At 34.3% G+C, this 19043-nt stretch overlaps 1 protein-coding gene across 1 annotated transcript in view; it reads left to right on the top strand.

Annotated features, from left to right (window-relative positions):
• Window positions 1–19043, top strand: part of ATF2 (activating transcription factor 2) — an 84437-nt gene that overhangs the window by 28576 nt on the left and 36818 nt on the right. The window contains 6 exon segments of the mRNA XM_055088683.1: window positions 2517–2586; window positions 14452–14548; window positions 17617–17735; window positions 17875–18248; window positions 18250–18316; window positions 18456–18584. Of these exon segments, the coding sequence (XP_054944658.1) occupies window positions 2517–2586; window positions 14452–14548; window positions 17617–17735; window positions 17875–18248; window positions 18250–18316; window positions 18456–18584 (856 nt within the window).

The raw sequence follows: 19043 nt of genomic DNA, 5'->3' as shown, positions 1-19043 counted from the left end.
TTAGTAGTGTATTGTTTAGCCTCCATGTGTTTGTGTTTTTTACGTTTTTTTCCCTGTAACTGATTTCTAATTTCATAGCATGGTGGTCAGAAAAAATGCTTGATATGATTTCAGTTTTCTTTAGTTTACTGAGGCTTGATTTGTGACCAAGATGTGATCTATCCTGGAGAATGTTCCGTGTGCACTTGAGAAGTAAGTGTAATCTGCTGTTTTTGGATGGAATGTCCTGTAGATGTTATTTAAGTCTATCTCTATCCTGGAGAATGTTCCGTGTGCACTTGAGAAGTAAGTGTAATCTGCTGTTTTTGGATGGAATGTCCTGTAGATGTTATTTAAGTCTATCTGGTCTATTGTATCATTTAAAGCTTGTGTTTCCTTATCAATTTTCTGTCTGGATGATCTCTCCATTAGTGTAAGTGAAGTGTTAAAGCCCACCACTATTGTGTTACTGTCGATTTCCTCTTTTATAGCTGTTAGCAGTTGCCTTATGTATTGACGTGCTCCTATGTTGGGTGCATATGTATTTATAATTGTTATATCTTCTTCTTAGATTGATCCCTTGATCATTATGTAGTATCCTTCTTTGTCTCTTATAACATTCTTTATTTTAAAGTCTATTTTATCTGACATGAGTATTCCTATTCCAGCTTTCTTTTGATTTCCATTTACATGGAATATCTTTTTCCATCCCCTCACTTTCAGTGTGTATGTGTCTCTAGGTCTGAAGTGGGTCTCTTGTAGACAGCATATATATGGGTCTTAATTTTGTATCCATTCAGTGAGCCTGTGTCTTCTGCTTGAGGCACTTAATACATTCTCGTCTAAGGTAATTATCGGTATGTATGTTCCTATTACCATTTTCTTAATTGTTATGGGTTTTTTTTCCCTAGGCCCTTTTCTTTTGTGTTTCCCTCTTAGAGAAGTTCCTTTAACATTTGTTGTGGAGCTGGTTTGGTGGTGCTGAATTCTCTTAGCTTTTGCTTGTCTGTAAAGCTTTTGATTTCTCCATCGAATCTGAATGAGATCCTGCCGGGTAGAGTAATCTTGGTTGTAGGTTCTTCCCTTTCATCACTTTAAATATATCTTGCCACTGTCTTCTGCCTTATAGAGTTTCTCCTGAAAAATCAGCTGTTAACCTTATGGGAGTTCCCTTGTATGTTATTTGTCATTTTTCCCTTGTTGCTTTCCATAATTTTTCTTTGTCTTTAATTTTTGTCAATTTGATTACTATGTGTCTCAGCATGTTTCTCCTTGGGTTTATCCTGCCTGGACTCTCTGCGCTTCCTGGACTTGGGTGGCTGTTTTCTTTCCCACGTTAGGGAAGTTTTCGACTATAATCTCTTCAGATATTTTCCCCGGTCCTTTCTTTCTCTCTTCTCCTTCTGGGACCCCTATAATGTGAATGTTGGTGCGTTTAATGTTGTTCCAGAGGTCTCTTAGGCTGTCCTCATTTCTTTTCATTCTTTTTTCTTTATTCTGTTCCTCAGCAGTGAATTCCACCATTCTGTCTTCCAGGTCACTTATCCGTTCTTCTGCCTCAGTTATTCTGCTATTGATTCCTTCTAGTGTAGTTTTCATTTCAGTTATGGTATTGTTCATCTCTGTTTGTTTGGTCTTTAATTCTTTTAGGTGTTCGTTCTTTAATTCTTCTAGGTCTTTGTTCGGCATTTCCTGCATCTTCTTGATCTTTGCCTCCATTCTTTTTCCAAGGTCCTGGATCATCCTCACTATCATTATTCTGATTTCTTTTTCTGGGAGGTTGCCTATCTCCACTTCATTTAATTGTTTTTCTGGGTTTTTATCTTGTTCCTTCATCTGGTACATAGTCCTCTGCCTTTTCATTTTATCTGTCTCTCTGTGAATGTGGTTTTCGATCCACAGGCTGCCGAATTGTAGTTCTTGCTTCTGCTGTCTCCCCTTTCAACATGTTTTTCTGTCTCCTATATTTCCTGTAGTTGGATCTACAGAGGCTTGATTAAATTCAGGCTTGACTTTTTTCCCCCCCAAGAATCCTTTGTGTGCTTTCTATTGCATCATATCAGGGGGCACATAATGTTTGTCTCACTTTTAGTGATGTTAATTTAAGACTGACCTGTGAGTTCAGATGCTGTCAGCCTGACCCAGCCATTATAAAGTTCCCGTCACTTTTGTTCCTGATTGTTTTATCAGACATTGATGATAGTTACCTAGTCCATTATTTCATTGGGGTTTAAAGTGGTTATCTTCTAATTACTTCATTCTTTCTGCACTTATGCTACTGAACAGGAAAGATTTAGCCTGATAGATCAGGGTTCCTAATATTTTTTTCTGTAGTGTAAAATCTGCATGTTACATGTCTCTATTCATAATAAGAAAATGGAAGGTGGGGTTAAAATGTCAGTAAAAGTGTTTTACTTCACATTCAGATAGAAGGTAATAAGCTTAGTGAAAATCAAATAATATTACATTTTAAGTTGTTCTTTATTTAAAAATCTGTACTGTGAAACATTTAGCCATTTGTTAATGTTTTATTATAGGCAATACAAGGACCTGTGGAATATGAGTGATGACAAACCCTTTCTATGTACTGCCCCTGGATGTGGCCAGGTAATATATAAATTGTTTTGTATATTCATATTTAGTAAAACACTTATGACAATATATGTTGTCATTAAAAGGATTCTTTTACAATGTTTTGTACAATTTTGGAGTTAGAATGAAAATAACCCAGAAAAATTTGGGGAAGAAATTAATTTTCCTCAATAGCACATCTGAGTTTTAAAGAATACAATCTAATATGGAAAAAAAAATCAGATATACATTATCTTTTATAAAAATTAGTTTACTTGCTGAACTCTTGTGAAAATAACAAATGTTTACCTCTGAGCATATCACTAATGTATTAATGTTCTTAAGTATAACATCTTTAATATAGAGCATGTGTGGAAGCATTTTTAGAAAATAATATTTTAGTGTTACAGAAAATAATATTTCAGTGTCTTTTAATAGGCCATTAAATTATTAATCTATTACTGTTATAATAATCTTAAAATAACTGTAGACACTAAGGAATGAAAGAATAAATTTAAGGTGTAGTAAAATTACAGAGTACTTAAATATACAAACTATAAATCATAAATAAGTATTAAAGTGTTTCTTTGGTTCTCATTGTTTTCTTTAGCGGATATTTTAAGTGGAGGTATAATTTATATACAATAAACTGCACATACTTATAGTGTACCGTTTGATACATTTTAACATATGTATGTATCCATAAAACCATCACCACAATTAAGATAGTGAACATATTCATCATCCCCAAAAGTTTCCTCATGCTTACTTGTTATACCTCCCTCCCATTCCTGTCAACCATTGATCTGCCTTCTGTCACTATAGGTTAGTTAGTATTTTCCAGAATTTTATATAAATGGAATCATACAGTATGTACTTTTAACTGGATTCTTTCCTTCCACATAATTAATTTACAATTTCTGCATGCTATGTGATTAGCAGTTAATTCCTTTTCATTGAGGAACAGTATTTCCTTATTTCACCATTAGTTTATTTATTCACTTGTTTATGGACATTTGTCTTATTTCCAGTTTTTAGTTGTTACAAGTAAAGCTGTTGTGAATATTTATGTATAAGTCTTTGAATGAATGCATGCTTTCTTTTCTCTTGGGTGAGTACCTAGGAGAGTAGTGGTGGGATCATATGTAATATATAATAGGAAATTGCCAAACTGCTTTCCAAAACAGAGGTATCACTTTGCATTTCCAACAACAGTCTATGAGAGGCCCTGTTGTATCATATCTTTGCCAACATTTGGTGTCAGTCTTTTAATTTTAGCAATTTTCATTGTGTGTATAGTGATATATAAAGTGTTACTTTGCATTTCTTTGTTGACTGATGAAAAAATGAGCACTTTTTTATGTGCTTATTGGCCATTTGTATACTTTACTTTTTGTGAAATATCTTTTCAAATCTTCTACTTGTTTTCAAAAATTAGGTTGCCTGTCTTTTAATTATTGAGTTGTATGAGTTCTTTAAATATCCTGGCTACCAGTCTGTCATCAGATATTTCTCCAGATCTGTGGTTTCCAACTTGATTTTCATAATAGTATCTTTTGATGAACAGATGTTTCTAATTTTAATGAAGTCTAATGTATTAATTTTTTCTCTTCTTTGGTTGTTGGTTTTTGTGACTTATCTAAGAAACTTTTGCTTAACCTTAAGTCACAAAGATATTCTCCATTGCTTTCCTCTGAAAGCTTGGTTTTTCATTTTGGTCTCTTTTGCATCTTGAATTAATTTTTGTGTATAGTGTGAGGTAGGAGTTGAAGCTCACTTTTTTTTCCATATGGTTTCTCAGATATTCCAGTGTCGTTTGTTGAAAAGATTTTCCTTTCTCCATTAAATTGCTTCATCCCCTTTATTGAAAAATCAAATGATTTGTGTAAGTGTGGATCTGTTTCTTAGCTTTCTATTCTGTTCCTTTCATCAGTCTGTCAACTTTTATGTCAGTGCCATACTGTCTTGATGCTCTAGCTTTACAGTAAGCCTTCCAGTCAGGTAGGGTAACTTCTCCAATTTAGTTCTCCTTTTTCAGGATTGTCTTTTAATTTTAAACATTCTGGTGAGGGTATAGTGGTATCTAAAGATTTTAATTTACATGGTGTCCAATGATGTTGAGCAGGGTAAAGGTAGGAGTTACCAGGATTGGTGATATTTTAGATAGGTTGGTCAGAGAATGCCTCTTTTGTAATAAGGTGACATTTGAATAAAGATGTGGGAGCAAACCCTGCACATACCTGGGGGAAGAGTTTTCCAGACTGAAGGAACAGCAAATATAAAGGCTGGTAGGGAAGAAATGGATTTGGTGTGTTTAAAAACAGAAAGATGACTGTTGCGGCTGGAGCATATAGTGATTAATGAGGATAAGGGTAGGAGATGATCTCAGAAAGGTAGGGGAATAAAAAGAGTCCATAACCTGTAGGGCTTTTGTTGACTGTGATAAGGTATTTGGATTTTATTCACAGAGCAATGAAAAGCCATTGCTGAGCTAATAGTGAAAGTTGAGACTGGCAGCAGTCAGAGAGATAGTGGTGGCTTTGACTAGGTGGTAATAATGGACAAATAGAGAAATAGACTGATTTGACATATATTTTGGAGATACATTTTATATACATTTTTCTATAAATTCAGGAAAGCTAAAAATTAAAATTTCTAAAATGCTTTTCAGCTAGAATTCTGGGTATGATTTTAGGTTCCACCAGCCAGATTTACTCATTCTGATAAATTACATTTACTCCTTGGATTTGGGACCAAGTTGAATGGAAAGATGGTATTACTTAAGTCCTCCATTTTGCTGGAATGGATTGGACAGACACAGCATGATTCTTTAATCACTGGAGTACAGCTAATACAATATGTTTCTAGAGCCAGCCTTTGGACCATGACCAGTTTTGCTGTGTTGTTCTAGGAATCATTCGTGGAAACTCAGTCTCAAACCAGTCCTTAATTCCTTGTCCTATCCTTTTCTGCTTAAAATAGTTGGAATTGTTATTTTGTGATTGAGTCTTTAGTAATATACACGCCGTTTTAAATAAAAAGAATTACATTTAAATTTACTTAAGAGAGCTTCCAAATGAAGCCAACAAAAGATCAGAGGGGATTTGACTTAAGGATGAACACAAGAAGTCGAATTAGTACCATCCAACCTTCCCCGTTTTTGGTGCCTCTGCGCCAAAACTATCCCTTCCATCTTCTGCCTCCACCCCAACTCCCAAGGCCAGGCTGTCGTTTCTCCCTATCTGGGAGATAGAACCAGTGAAAGAATGACTCAGTAAAATTAGGGGAAATAAGGCAAATGGAAATGAGATAGTCTTCAGGTCAAGAAGATATTTTAAAATTGCTGAGAAAAATTACACAATCTGTTCAAGCATATCCAGACTGTTTATAGACACTATTAATGCTTTGCTTCCTTAGCTGATGGGGTGAGGCAAATGGAACATTACACAGCACATCCCCGGGGTAAAGTAAGAGTTTATTCACCTCAACACCAGATCCAGAAAGTCTGGGAACTTTTTAATATTCATTGTGTAAGTTCTCACAGCAGACTGCCTTGCACATGCCCAGTCTGTGTCCATGGCACAAATGGCCAAGAGACTGAGAGGTAGACTACCTCTTAGCCCGCCAAGAAGAGACCCTTCATAGGGCTAAGGTCTTCTATGAACATAACAAGGGTGTTCCAGCACTTTATTAGGCCCAAAAGTCGTCACCCATTGTTCTTCCTCATAATATATATCAGCAACATTTCCACCTAATGATCCTGCCTATAAATCAATCTATGATTATTTTGACATTTTCTACCATAAGAATGTTTATACTTTTGGCAAAGCAGCAACCATTTTACTTCAGTGATATTAAAAGTACTCTTGCACTCTCATTCATTCCTGGTAAAAGTGCAAGATGGCACACCCCCTAGAGGGAGTTTGGCAATATCTAGCAAAATTACACATGCATTTACCCTTTGACCCAACAATCCTACTTCTGGGACTCTATCCCAAAGATGCACTGTCAAAACTATGAAAAGACATATGCCCAAGGTTATTAGGTATATGTTCTATATATTTTGTTACCTGGCAGTCTCTGGACAGTAGTATTCCAGGAGAATAGAAGCAAAAGCTATAAAGCTTCTTGAAGCTTCAGTTTGGAAGTGACAGGTCATCACTTCTGCAACATTCTGTTGATCAGTGCAAGTTACCAGACCAGCCCAGACTCAAGGGGTGGGGAAATAGATACCCTCCTCTGGATGGGAGAACCAGCCTTACCACGTTGCAAAGGAAGGAGGGTACATATCATAATGGAAGGAATTTGTGGCCATATTTTACAATCTGTCACAGACAAACACTGAAGTACTTACAGGTAAAATAATTTCTGGGGTTGGCCTCAAAAAAATCCATTGGGTGAATGGTGAGTAGAGATGAAATGAGATGGATCATAGGTTGATAATTGCTAAAGCTGGGTGAATGTGCAAAGGGGTTTATTACACTATTTCTTTTTAATTTACTAAAATGCAACAAAAGAAAAAGAAACCTATTGCTGAGTGTAAGAACATATGTATATATTGTATCAGAGATTGTTTAAAAGACCTAATATTTTTTAAAAATATGAAAAACATTAAGAAGTTAGAATTGTTTTTTAGACTCCCTGTTATGAAAGGAGTTAACATTCATTTTTCCTCCTACTCCTTTCCTCTCCCTTGATGTCTGATAATAATTTTTCCATTGTCAGGGTTTGTAATACATTTTGTCTGATAATCTATAATCCCCATATTTCTTTAGTTTTACTTCTGTATTTAAATAGCATAGATAGAGAGGAAGGGTGAGAACTAAGCTTTAAGGCACTCCAGTGTTAGAAGTCAGAAAGAGGGGGAGGATGTAGCAGAGGAGACTGAGAAGCCAGCAGACAATGAAGAAAATTGTGTTCTGGAAGTCAAGTAGAAAAAGTATTTCAAAGTGTGGGGGAACAATGTAGTCATATAGTTGATAGGGTAAGGTGAGAATTCAGTATTTATTATTGGATTTAGAGAAATGGGGATTATTAGACACCTTGATAGGAGTAGCTTCAGTGAAGCAGCAGTGACAACAGTGAGATTGGAGTTAGCCTGACGAGTAAATGTGGAGAACCAGAAGTGGAGACATTATAAGATACCTTTTTCTTGGAATTTAGCTTAAAGGGAACAGTAAAATACTGCTGGAGGAGAATTGAAGATGGAGTTTTTTTGTTTGTTTTGAATTTTAAGGTGGGACTATCACAGCATATTTGACACTGCAGAGAGAGGGACTGTTGCAGGAATGGGGTCCTTAAGAGAGGATGGGATCCGGTGTTCAGGTGAAGGGACTGGCCTTAGAAAGGACCATAGACAATTTATCCATAGTAACTGAAAGTGTAAAGGCGGAAAGAGGTGTGGAAGGTTTGAATAGAGAAAAGGAAGCATATCAGAACTTAGACATACAAACATTTCTTAGATATGGTCACCATAAAAAACTACATTTCTGTTCATTCCATTACACAAAAGAAATCACCTTTAGAAGCTATGGCACATTATTTTAAAGAGACTTGTTTTACTTAGGAGGCTGGCTGAAACAGACTCAACCTTAATAGATTGAGCAGTTTATTCTTTATGTAATAACCGGGAAGTAGGAGTCCCAGGGCTGGCTGGGACCCCTCAACATGCTACTTCCATTTTTAGCTCCAAGATGGCTGTTCCAGCTCCTAACATCAAGTCCATATTCCAGCAATAAGGGAGGGAGAAGGGGAAGCAAAATACAGCATGTATACACCCATCATTTTAGGAGCATTAACTGGAAGTAATGCATATAATTTTCACTCATTCTTTTGGTCCCAGGACAATCATATGCCCACCTAACTGCAAAGAAAGCTAGAAAATGTGGTCTTTGTCCTGGGCAGCCAAGTGCTCACCTAAAATTCAGAAGTTCTTTTATTGAAGGAAAAAGGGCAATAGATATTGAGGGACAGCTGGCGGTCTTGTCATAGTTTTCAGAGATGATTTTGAATTTGATAACCTAACAAAAAGTCATTTGGAGCCTGAGTCTGGTTAAGCTGGGTAATACTGAAATTACCAAAGTCTTGAGTTTAGTTAATAGTAATATATCAATGTTGGTTTCTTAGTTTTGATAAATGTACCACAGTAATGTAAGATGAGAACATTGGGGAAACAGAGTAATGAGTGTGTGAGAACTCTCTGTACTGTTGTTTGCAACTTTTCTGTAAACTTAAAGGTTTTCCAAAATAAAAAGTTTATTCAAAACAATAACAACAAAAAAGCTCTACCTGAGAAACACAAAAAAGTTGCTTATGAACCACAGAATAGAGCTTTCAGATATTTATCAAGTGTATATATACCATGTCTACTTATTTGTGCTCCAACTTGTTTCAAAAAGGATTTGAGGAATTAAAGTTTCATATAATACTTGTCATAGTAATAAAAACAGTTATAACAGTAGTAACATTTTTTAACTTAGCCAATCACTGTGCTAAGAAGCTTATGTGGGTTATGTCATTTAATCCTGCAACAGCCCTATAAAATGGGTGCTACTGGCCTCATTTTACAAGTGAGCAGTTGAACTTAAATATATTACTGAATGTCTCTCAGTTACAGAACCTGCAAATATTGAAGATAAGTTTGAACCCAAGCCTACTCTTGTGTTAACATTTATAGCGAAACATCCCTAAATAGAATGTTCAGGCTTCAAGGTATATTTGAATACGGGTCTTTGTATATGTATTTTTTTTTCAATTAACATTAAAGGTTTTTATTTTCTCATAATTACAAAAGCATCACTGAAAATGTTGACAAAAGGAAAAAATAAAATCCAGAGAGCACTTCTGTTAACACTTGGTGTATTTCCTATATCCTTCCCCCCTTTTATTTATTCAAACAAAATTGGGATCATACTGCACATACAGTTTTGTATTCTGTTTGTATGCAGATGACACTATATGTATCATGGGTATTTTGTGTGTTAATTGAAAACGTGGGTTTGAGTTCCTGTGTAGTATTCTATTGCCAGAATGTCCCATAATCTATTTACCCATTCCTCTTTTATGACCTAAAAATTAATTATTATGGCCTTAAAAAATCACAACATTGTGATGAGTATTCTTCTGTATTACCCTTTATATGCATCTCTAATTAATCCCTCAAAATACATTTTTAGACATCAAATTATTGGGTGAAAATGTATACACATTTTTAAGGTTCTTCATACATTTTGCCATATTGTTTTTAAAAGCTAAAACAATTTATTTTCACTAGTAATTTATCTAAGCATCGTTCTCATCATGAACACTCCAATCCTAGGTATTATTAACTATTTTTTGGCCTATATTTGTTCCCTAAGATACTTAAAATAGTCTACTCTCTATGTTATAATAATACCTTGTAACTGTTACTAGCCAAAATGATAATCCGGCTAAGGTCGGCATCATCCATTTGTTAAATCTTGCTTAGAACAGAAATGGTATAGTCTCTCTCTAGATTCAAATAGTATTTCCTAGGAAATCAGAAATTCTAATAAGAATTGATTTTAGAAACACCAATTTGATGGTGGTATTACAAATTATTTTTTGTCACTAGTAGGTGATAACATTATTCCAAATTTGAATTTCAGCTTTAAAAAACTTAATGGACTTAAATTTTCAAATAGGTTTTTAAAATTTTTAATACATTTTGTTGATAATGTCATTTCAGAGAGAGAGACTTACAGAATTCAATGCAGGGGATTTTAACTTTTGACTCTTTATATTACAATTTTTTTCATATGCTCAGTCACTATTAGGTATTTCACAAAAAGAGTCCTGTTCATTTCATTTATTTTAACATGATGTTCCATTGAATTCAGTAAAAGAATCAAAGTTGAGGTAATTTAGTGAAAGATTCATTTAACATTGAAACTCATATTTTATTGATAGTATCTTTGCTTTTGGTGATACTCTTATTGAAAATTCTTTCTTTGGTAGAATGTTAATACATTATAAGCGCTTTTACAAAGGAGATAATCATTTTATTTAATCTAAAGTTTCAGTGAAGGTGTGGGAGTGGGAGTGTGTATGTGTGTGTGTTTAATTAGTAACTTCCTGATGTTGAATAAAATAATTCAGCTAGTTAAAGAAGTAGTAAAATGGGCTATTGGACTGATGGCTTTATAACTTAGTACCTATTTAATCTATTTTAAATAGGAATAATAATCTATATCATGGATATGAATGCATGTATTAAATGCAGAATGACTGATTTCTTAGGAAGTTAATTCTGGTAAGAGTGTTCAAGCCTTGGAAACACAGATTTCTCAGATACCAGAGCTTAAATTAATTTATTATGGAAGCAACTATTTCACCTCCCTCCTATCTGTCAGGTTACCCATCCTTTTTAACCTTTTAAGAGAGATGATTGGCCTATCCTACCTTTCTTGACTGCTTTTCCCATTGTTTATTCAGCTGTATGCTCAAAGTCTTCTTGTTTAACAAAACACTGCACATCAATAACATTTTGCATTGGAGTTGTGCTCTCAATTGCCTGGAAGAAAGAAATTGTATGAATTCAGTGTTATCACTAGCAGTATCATAATTTTTCTACGAAGCTTATTTTTAGAATAAAATTCTTAATTTGTCTGGGAAAGCAATTCAAAGAGATTCTGCAAAAATGTTAGCTTGTAATAGCTACTTTATGTGTTTGTTGAAGAAAGAATGCGTTTTACAATATATATATCTGTTCCTGGTGACTGCCTTTTGACACTGTCTTTTTAAGTTTCTTGTTAGAGATAAATAAGTTTTCTCAGATGATAGGCAAGGTTAATAAACTCACCTGTATCAAGTGTCAATTTCAGTGTATTTTACCCGCGTATATAAATAACATCATTATATGATCAACAATTCCTTTATAAATAGCATTCAGGTAAATTTGATCTGTACATCCTCCATGAGACTTTTTAAATTCATATTCCTTGCATTTCTCCTCTTACTATTCATATGATCCTAAATGTTTTTTAGGATCCTTTTAGCTGTTTCTTTTCACTTACAATCAATCTCGGTGCTGTTTTCACATGTTTTGTATAAAGCATAATGTTATTTATTCTATATGTAGTTGCTGTTTGATTTGGATATTTGTGTTCAAACCAGAATCTAAGCAGAGGATACTGTTAGGATAAAAAATTCTTAGCACATAACTATCTGTTAATTATGCTGACTGCTGTTTTAAAATCTAAGACCTCTACCAAAATGCATTCATTTGCAAATGTTTAATGATTTTAACCTCAGTGGAGAAGCCACGTTGTTAGGTTCTTTGGAACATAAAGTGAATCTTGCTTTAAGATGTTTATAAGACATTCAAGCAAAAAAAAGAAAAAGAAAAAAGATACTTGTAAGACATTCAAAACTGTAATGCAATGTAAAAAGCAATGAAGTAACACAAGTAAACGCTATAGCTGTGTTCATTCTCCAGGAGCTTTGTTATTTGGTGTATCAAAGGATGACTATTTCTTATTTCTCCAATTTTTTTTTTAATAAATTTGTTTATTTATTTTTGGCTGTGTTGGGTCTTCGTTGCTGCGTGCGGGCTTCTCATTGCAGTGGCTTCTCCTGATGCAGAGCACGGGCTCTAGGCGCTTGGGCTTCAGTAGTTGTGGCTCGCGGACTCTATAGCGCAGGCTCAGTAGTTGTGACGCACGGGTTTAGTTGCTCCGTGGCATGTGGGATCTTCCTGGACCAGGGCTCAAATCTGTGTCCCCTGCATTGGCAGGTGGATTCTTAACCACTGCGCCATCAGGGAAGCCCTTATTTCTCCAATTTGGAAAGGATTCTTACAATGATGAAGCAGTAGGAGAATAGCACTTGAGTGGGGAGGAGCTGGATTATGATCCCAGTGCCTATAATTGGTACTCAATAAATGTTTGAAGAGTAAAGGAATAAGTCAAGGGATAGAGGTACTGTTTGCATCTGGACACTCACCTACAATGGGAATACAAGCAGGTTTTGAAGAGGGGTCATATAATAATAATTTTCCACTGGTGTACAGTAACTTAAAGACTTAGTGGTAAGCATACTTACATGAGAGCACTATACAGCCAAATTAAATTAAAAGCTTAATTCATCTTAAGGAGCAGTCTGTGGTTTGGTGGGTTTTTTGTTTTTCCTTTAGACTGGGCTTGAAGATTCAATTCTTTAATTGTAAGGAGTTCTTTCTTTCATTTGGCATTTATTGACTACTTACTATATGCTAAATTTGGGGGAGCTCAAATAGTAGGAGCTCAGCCTACTTAAAAGGAAATACAAAAATATCAATATCATATTGATAGGTGCCATAACCAGGCACTGTGCAGAGCAAGATGGGATATAAATGAGAGGGATTAACTTTTACAGTGGGCTTGTGGGCTGGCCTAAGTATGATATAGGTCATACTTTTACTATTTAGAATAAAAAACATAATGGAAAGAAATATTTCATTCTTTTACATTATTTTAAGGTTACCCTAAAGCTGTTATCATTTGTTGCATGAAAGGATGTAGTGAGTTGGATAGTGGGGTGGTGAGACCAAAGAGAAGGAATCCATTTTTGGTGGTTCAGAGGAACCAAGTTCAAATATATATAATTTTACATCCCATTTGTAAGGATATAGACTAGAGAGTGAGTTTAGATCTCTTAATTTGGCATTTTATAATTATTGCTCTGAAATAACAAAAAGTAAGTGCTATTTTCAGTTATAAATGTTGCTAAAGATAAGGAAGCATCTTCATAAAGATTGATGTCCAGACACAGTCAGGAGGTATTTAAACAATGCATTTATTATATTGTAATCATAAATGTCACCTTTGGCGTGCAGGACGTATCCAAGTTAAGTGTAGTTTTAAAAATAATTTTGCTTCATTTTTTTATATAAGAATGTGATAAAAAAATGAAAAATCACTTTATTCTAAGTTAAAATTTTAATTTTGTTTTATTTTACTTTTTAAAAATTTATTTATTTATTTACTTTTGGCTGCGTTGGGTCTTCCTTGCTGCGTGCAGTCTTTCTCTAGTTGCGGCCAGTGGGGGCTACTCTTCGTTGCAGTGCACAGGCTTCTCATTGCAGAGCATGGGCTCTAGGCACGTGGGCTTCAGTAGTTGCAGTGCGTGGGCTCAGTAGTTGCAGTGCGCGGGCTTCAGTAGTTGTGGCTCTTGGGCTCTAGAGCGCAGGCTCAGTAGTTGTGGCACACGGGCTTAGGCTTAGTTGCTCTGCAGCATGAGGGATCTTCCCGAACTAGGGCTAGAACCCGTTTCCCCTGCATTGGCAGGCGGAATCTTAACCACTGAGCCACCAGGGAAGTCCTTAATTTTATTTTAAAATAATTAATTGCTTTATTATTGTACTGGCCACTATTTCTTTGCTGGATTATAATCGAGGCATTCTTTTTTTTATGTGATAACATAAAGAACCTGATTTACCTCTTAATTTGTCCAGAAGTAATATTTTTATAAGAAAGTTTTCGTTTTAAAAGTGGTAAGTAACCTGAAATCTAAGTAAAATACAATGCTTTCTTCAAAAGTCATTATACCATGGAGTATATATTTCTACTATGATATGGCAAAAATTAATAGTGGTCTATTTTTAGTGTCCAAATGAAATTTATATAAAGTTTCTTTGCCTCAGGTTTTATTTTTAAATGCTCTGAAATGAGTTATGTGACCTAGTATTATATCAGAATTGCTTGTTCTTGGGTAATGTGTTTCTCTATGATTGTTTGAGATCTAGTATGTTTATCTATACTAACAGTAGGTTCTTTATAGTTAACAAACTGCTATTTCTTTTTTAATGGTGGTTTTACATGTTGTGGAAATGAATTTCCTTATCATTTAACTTATTTGATCAAATTGAAAATCTTAACTATATTTTAAAACTTTTTGCCACAGCGTTTTACCAACGAGGATCATTTGGCTGTCCATAAACATAAACATGAGATGACACTGAAATTTGGTCCAGCACGTAATGACAGTGTCATTGTGGCTGGTTAGTATATGCTTTTATTAATAGCTTATATACATATTTCACCTGGAATGTGCACAATTTTTGTGTATTCTCTGTAAATAATATAGTCTGGTGATATTCCAATGACTTCATTTACAATAAATGTTGGCAACATGTATTTTACCCATTACATTTTTATGTTTCCTTCTGACCATTCATTTCACTCTTTTTGTGTGGTTTTCAAATGTAGATTTTAATGTCATTTTTTGTGGAAGTTAATTAGAAACCTGGGAACATTCATACCATTTCCAAAATTTACATTTAACTGATAGTTGAACTAATGTGATGTTTAGTCAATGTTTCTTTTAGCTGTTTACACCTGCTTTACAATGCTATGCGAAGCTAGAAGATGATCAAGCTCTTCCTGTTGGAGAAAGAGCAATTAGCAGACTTGTTCATTAGGATTTTGTTTATGTTTCTTTCTGGACTAAACATCTCTGTTAGTAAAATACTCTCAATAGAGGGGGCTTAAATTCAGTCAATGCTTTTATTTTTGTATGTTGCTCCTATGAACATGCAATCACCTAAGCAGATGATTATCTTACAGTATGCAAAAAGAGAAACCCAATTCATGCATTGGTTTATTGTCCTTCCATGCTATATCAGCTACCCCTTTTTTGGTATTTAAATATATATATGTACATATCTCTGTATATGTACATACACATAACATTTAATTTCATTGCATTTTGTATATTTTATAAGTAGTGTGGTAAGAAAACAATTTTATATAAAATTTAATATACTTATATAAATTTCAGTCCTTTTTGTGTCATAACCACAGATTCACATAAATATTCAAATTAACTTAATTTTTTTCTCTTGTAAAGCTTAGGTTATACTATTTGTAAGTCTAGAATTATATACCTGTATACTGAATATTATTAATACTTTTAAATTATTACCCAACATAGAGATCAAATTGTCATATGCAATGCTTTGGAGAGATAATGAGGAAAAAAGACGGTTCTTGTCATTCAGTATCAAGATTTTTGTATTGAAAAAACTGGAGGTAAAAATGTTGATAATTTACCAAAAAACAATTTGTTTAGGAAAAATGTAGGGTAACATTCAACATATCTTCATTTCTGTAAGTAGAAGGAAGCAGACAAGAGTGAGGTATGCATTTCTTTAAAACACTATACATCAGATACTAAGAGAGAGAACCAAAAACACAAACAAAATAACAAGAGCCTGAAGGTTCACTCTCCTAGGCACGAAGGTCTTTGCTTCTCTAGAATTTCTTGCCTTAGAGCCATATCTCTCTCTGTAACATTTAACTCAAAAATATTTTGAGATTGGTTTCTAGAACTTACTTCCCTATCTGTTTACATTTAATGCAATAGAAAAGTAGAACACATTCAAACATAGCACTTGACCATTTTTTTACTAATATATATTGAGATGAGTAGTTTAGCATTACTGTATAAATATAATGCATGATGTGTGTGGTATATATTTGATGATCAATAGCCATAAGCCATGTGCATGTTTAAACAATTGTGCCTGTGTTGACTTTTCTCTTTTCAAGCCTGATCATTATAGTAATCACTGATAAAAGTGATTTTTCCATATGTATTTTATTTTTAAGACTTCTCTCCCTTTAATACAAAATAGCCTTCTCTTGGGCTTAGATAGACAAACGCTTTGGGCATGAACAGGAGAGTCAAATTTATGTTCAGTTTACTAGTTCAGTCATGATGGACCTAGGTTGATACAAGTATGCTGGGCCCTTACTATAATACCATTTTGAAGTCTTTTTGGGGGTAGAGGTTATATATGTTGCAGACTCACTATTAGGTAAAATGAAGACAAAAGTCCTTCAGTAATTTTGATAATACTAATAGTGTCTGAAGTAGGCCTACATTATATTTAATGTGTATGACAAGTAGGTCATTTTAGTGTTAAATATATTTATATGTAGTAAACATATTAATACTCTGGGAATATGTTGGGGCGAGGGTGAAGATAAAACAGTAAGTAATGCCCACTCTGGGGACCCAATAGTTAACAGAAATATATGGATTTTAATTTCACAGAAGGTTTTATGAGTATTTTATCTTAAACCAGGAGTCATCCTTGTACTTTTATTTAGCTTAAGCTTGATCCCTGATATAACCTATAAAATTGATGCCCTAAAATACATAAAATGTGAATAGAATTTGAATGTGCTACCAACTCTAATCAATCTGAGTAAATAGCCTTGAAAATAATAAGACTAAACAGGCAAAATTCATAAATTTGCTCTTTTTCAATTCAACATGGACCTTAAGTGGCATTTGTTCTGTAACTAATACATGCTCACATGTACATTCAGTACATGTTTTAATGCACCTAGTGTGAGTACATATTCAAATGTAGTTAAAATGTTTCAAGTTTCGAGAAAGCAGAATTTGACTAATTCTCTGCTGCCTAGGAATTAAGCTAGAACATTAGACATATAACTCTTACATAGCCCCTCATACCAAGCTTGAAAAATGCTTTAAAATAGAAAATTAGCTTTAAAAAGGAGGGTTTTGTTTTAGTTTTCGTTTGCGGGGGGCTCTTGTTTTAACCTTTTTCTTGTAGTATTTTGATCTACCTACTAAAGACTGTTTTATCTTAAGCTTGCTTTCATAATAGATTATGAACACTAGTGGAAGGGCCAAGTTAAAGCAAATATACATGCTGTTGTCCTAGTTTTTCCCAAATTGCATGTATTTTATGCGTTTGTAAGTTTTAATAGTGTAAATTTTTTAAATTTTTGTGTTAGATAACGACAGTAGTTGATCTCTGAGTAGCGGATGTTTATGTCACTCTACTCAGAACATGTGGACTAAGGAACAAGAAGTACTTCTTTTCATACTTCTGTGGTTCATAAAGTTGGAGGAAATACCTTAAACTGCAACAAAAACTTAACCAGATTTTGTTTGCTTTGAAGGAAGAGGTCTTTCCAAAGAGAATTAACAGCTGACTGAACCAGTCCTGCTAATTTGTTAATTTACTAGCTATATTTTAGGGTCCTGTATGATATTTAAATCTATGTGTTTACTTCTTGACATTTATTTCAGATCAGACCCCAACACCAACAAGATTCTTGAAAAACTGTGAAGAAGTGGGTTTGTTTAATGAGTTGGCAAGTCCATTTGAGAATGAATTCAAGAAAGCCTCAGAAGACGACATTAAAAAAGTATGTTGTTAACCATGAAATTAAAACAGTGCTTCTGACAGAAGAGTAATCATAGTTTTCACTCCCTGCTTTCTTATTTTAGATATACTGATTGGCTATTTTTAAATTCCTAACATTTTCTTTAATGTTTGTGTTTTAGATGCCTCTAGATTTATCTCCTCTTGCAACACCCATCGTAAGAAGCAAAATTGAGGAGCCCTCTGTTGTAGAAACAACTCACCAGGATAGTCCTTTACCTCACCCAGAGTCTACTACCAGTGATGAGAAGGAAGTACCATTGACACAAACTGCACAGCCCACATCAGCTATCATTCGTCCAGCATCATTACAGGTTCCCAATGTGCTGCTTACAAGTTCTGACTCAAGTGTAATTATTCAGCAGGCAGTACCTTCACCAACCTCAAGTACTGTAATCACACAGGCACCGTCCTCCAACAGGCCAGTCGTTCCTATACCAGGCCCATTTCCTCTTCTGTTACATCTTCCTAATGGACAAACCATGCCTGTTGCTATTCCTGCATGAGTTGGCAAGTCCATTTGAGAATGAATTCAAGAAAGCCTCAGAAGACGACATTAAAAAAGTATGTTGTTAACCATGAAATTAAAACAGTGCTTCTGACAGAAGAGTAATCATAGTTTTCACTCCCTGCTTTCTTATTTTAGATATACTGATTGGCTATTTTTAAATTCCTAACATTTTCTTTAATGTTTGTGTTTTAGATGCCTCTAGATTTATCTCCTCTTGCAACACCCATCGTAAGAAGCAAAATTGAGGAGCCCTCTGTTGTAGAAACAACTCACCAGGATAGTCCTTTACCTCACCCAGAGTCTACTACCAGTGATGAGAAGGTTAGAAATTTGTATTTATGGTAGAAACACAAACTAAGTGGAAAAAAATCGGCTTTCTAAGTAAAGTCTAATATTTGATCTACATAAAATGTTAACGTAATAAATTATACATAAATCAGTGTCAGGTTGTAATAGTCTTATTATATGTGAAAGCCTGTGAATACTCAGAAATTTCAGGGAAAGAAGACTGTACCTTTATAGATAATTCATTTTTTATTACACACAGAAAAATTATTGGGGAGAATAGAATAGCCATGGCAGAGGAGCTAGAAGTAAGGCAGAAAAAGTAACTGTTTACCTAGGAATAAATGCTTTGACCTTAGGTGTTTTGTGTTTTTTTATTTCCTTGTTATAAAAGTACATTCTCGTTATACAAAGTTTAAGAATATGAAAAATACAAGAAAGAAAAATAAAAACTACCTTTTAGCCCATAATTGAGTGATAAGAATTACTAGTATT

Source organism: Physeter macrocephalus, chromosome 2 (genome assembly GCF_002837175.3).
Source record: "Physeter macrocephalus isolate SW-GA chromosome 2, ASM283717v5, whole genome shotgun sequence".
Classification (NCBI taxonomy): Eukaryota; Metazoa; Chordata; class Mammalia; order Artiodactyla; family Physeteridae; genus Physeter; species Physeter macrocephalus.
Note: the sequence above shows the minus strand (reverse complement) of the source record. Positions and strands in the feature narration are given on the sequence as shown.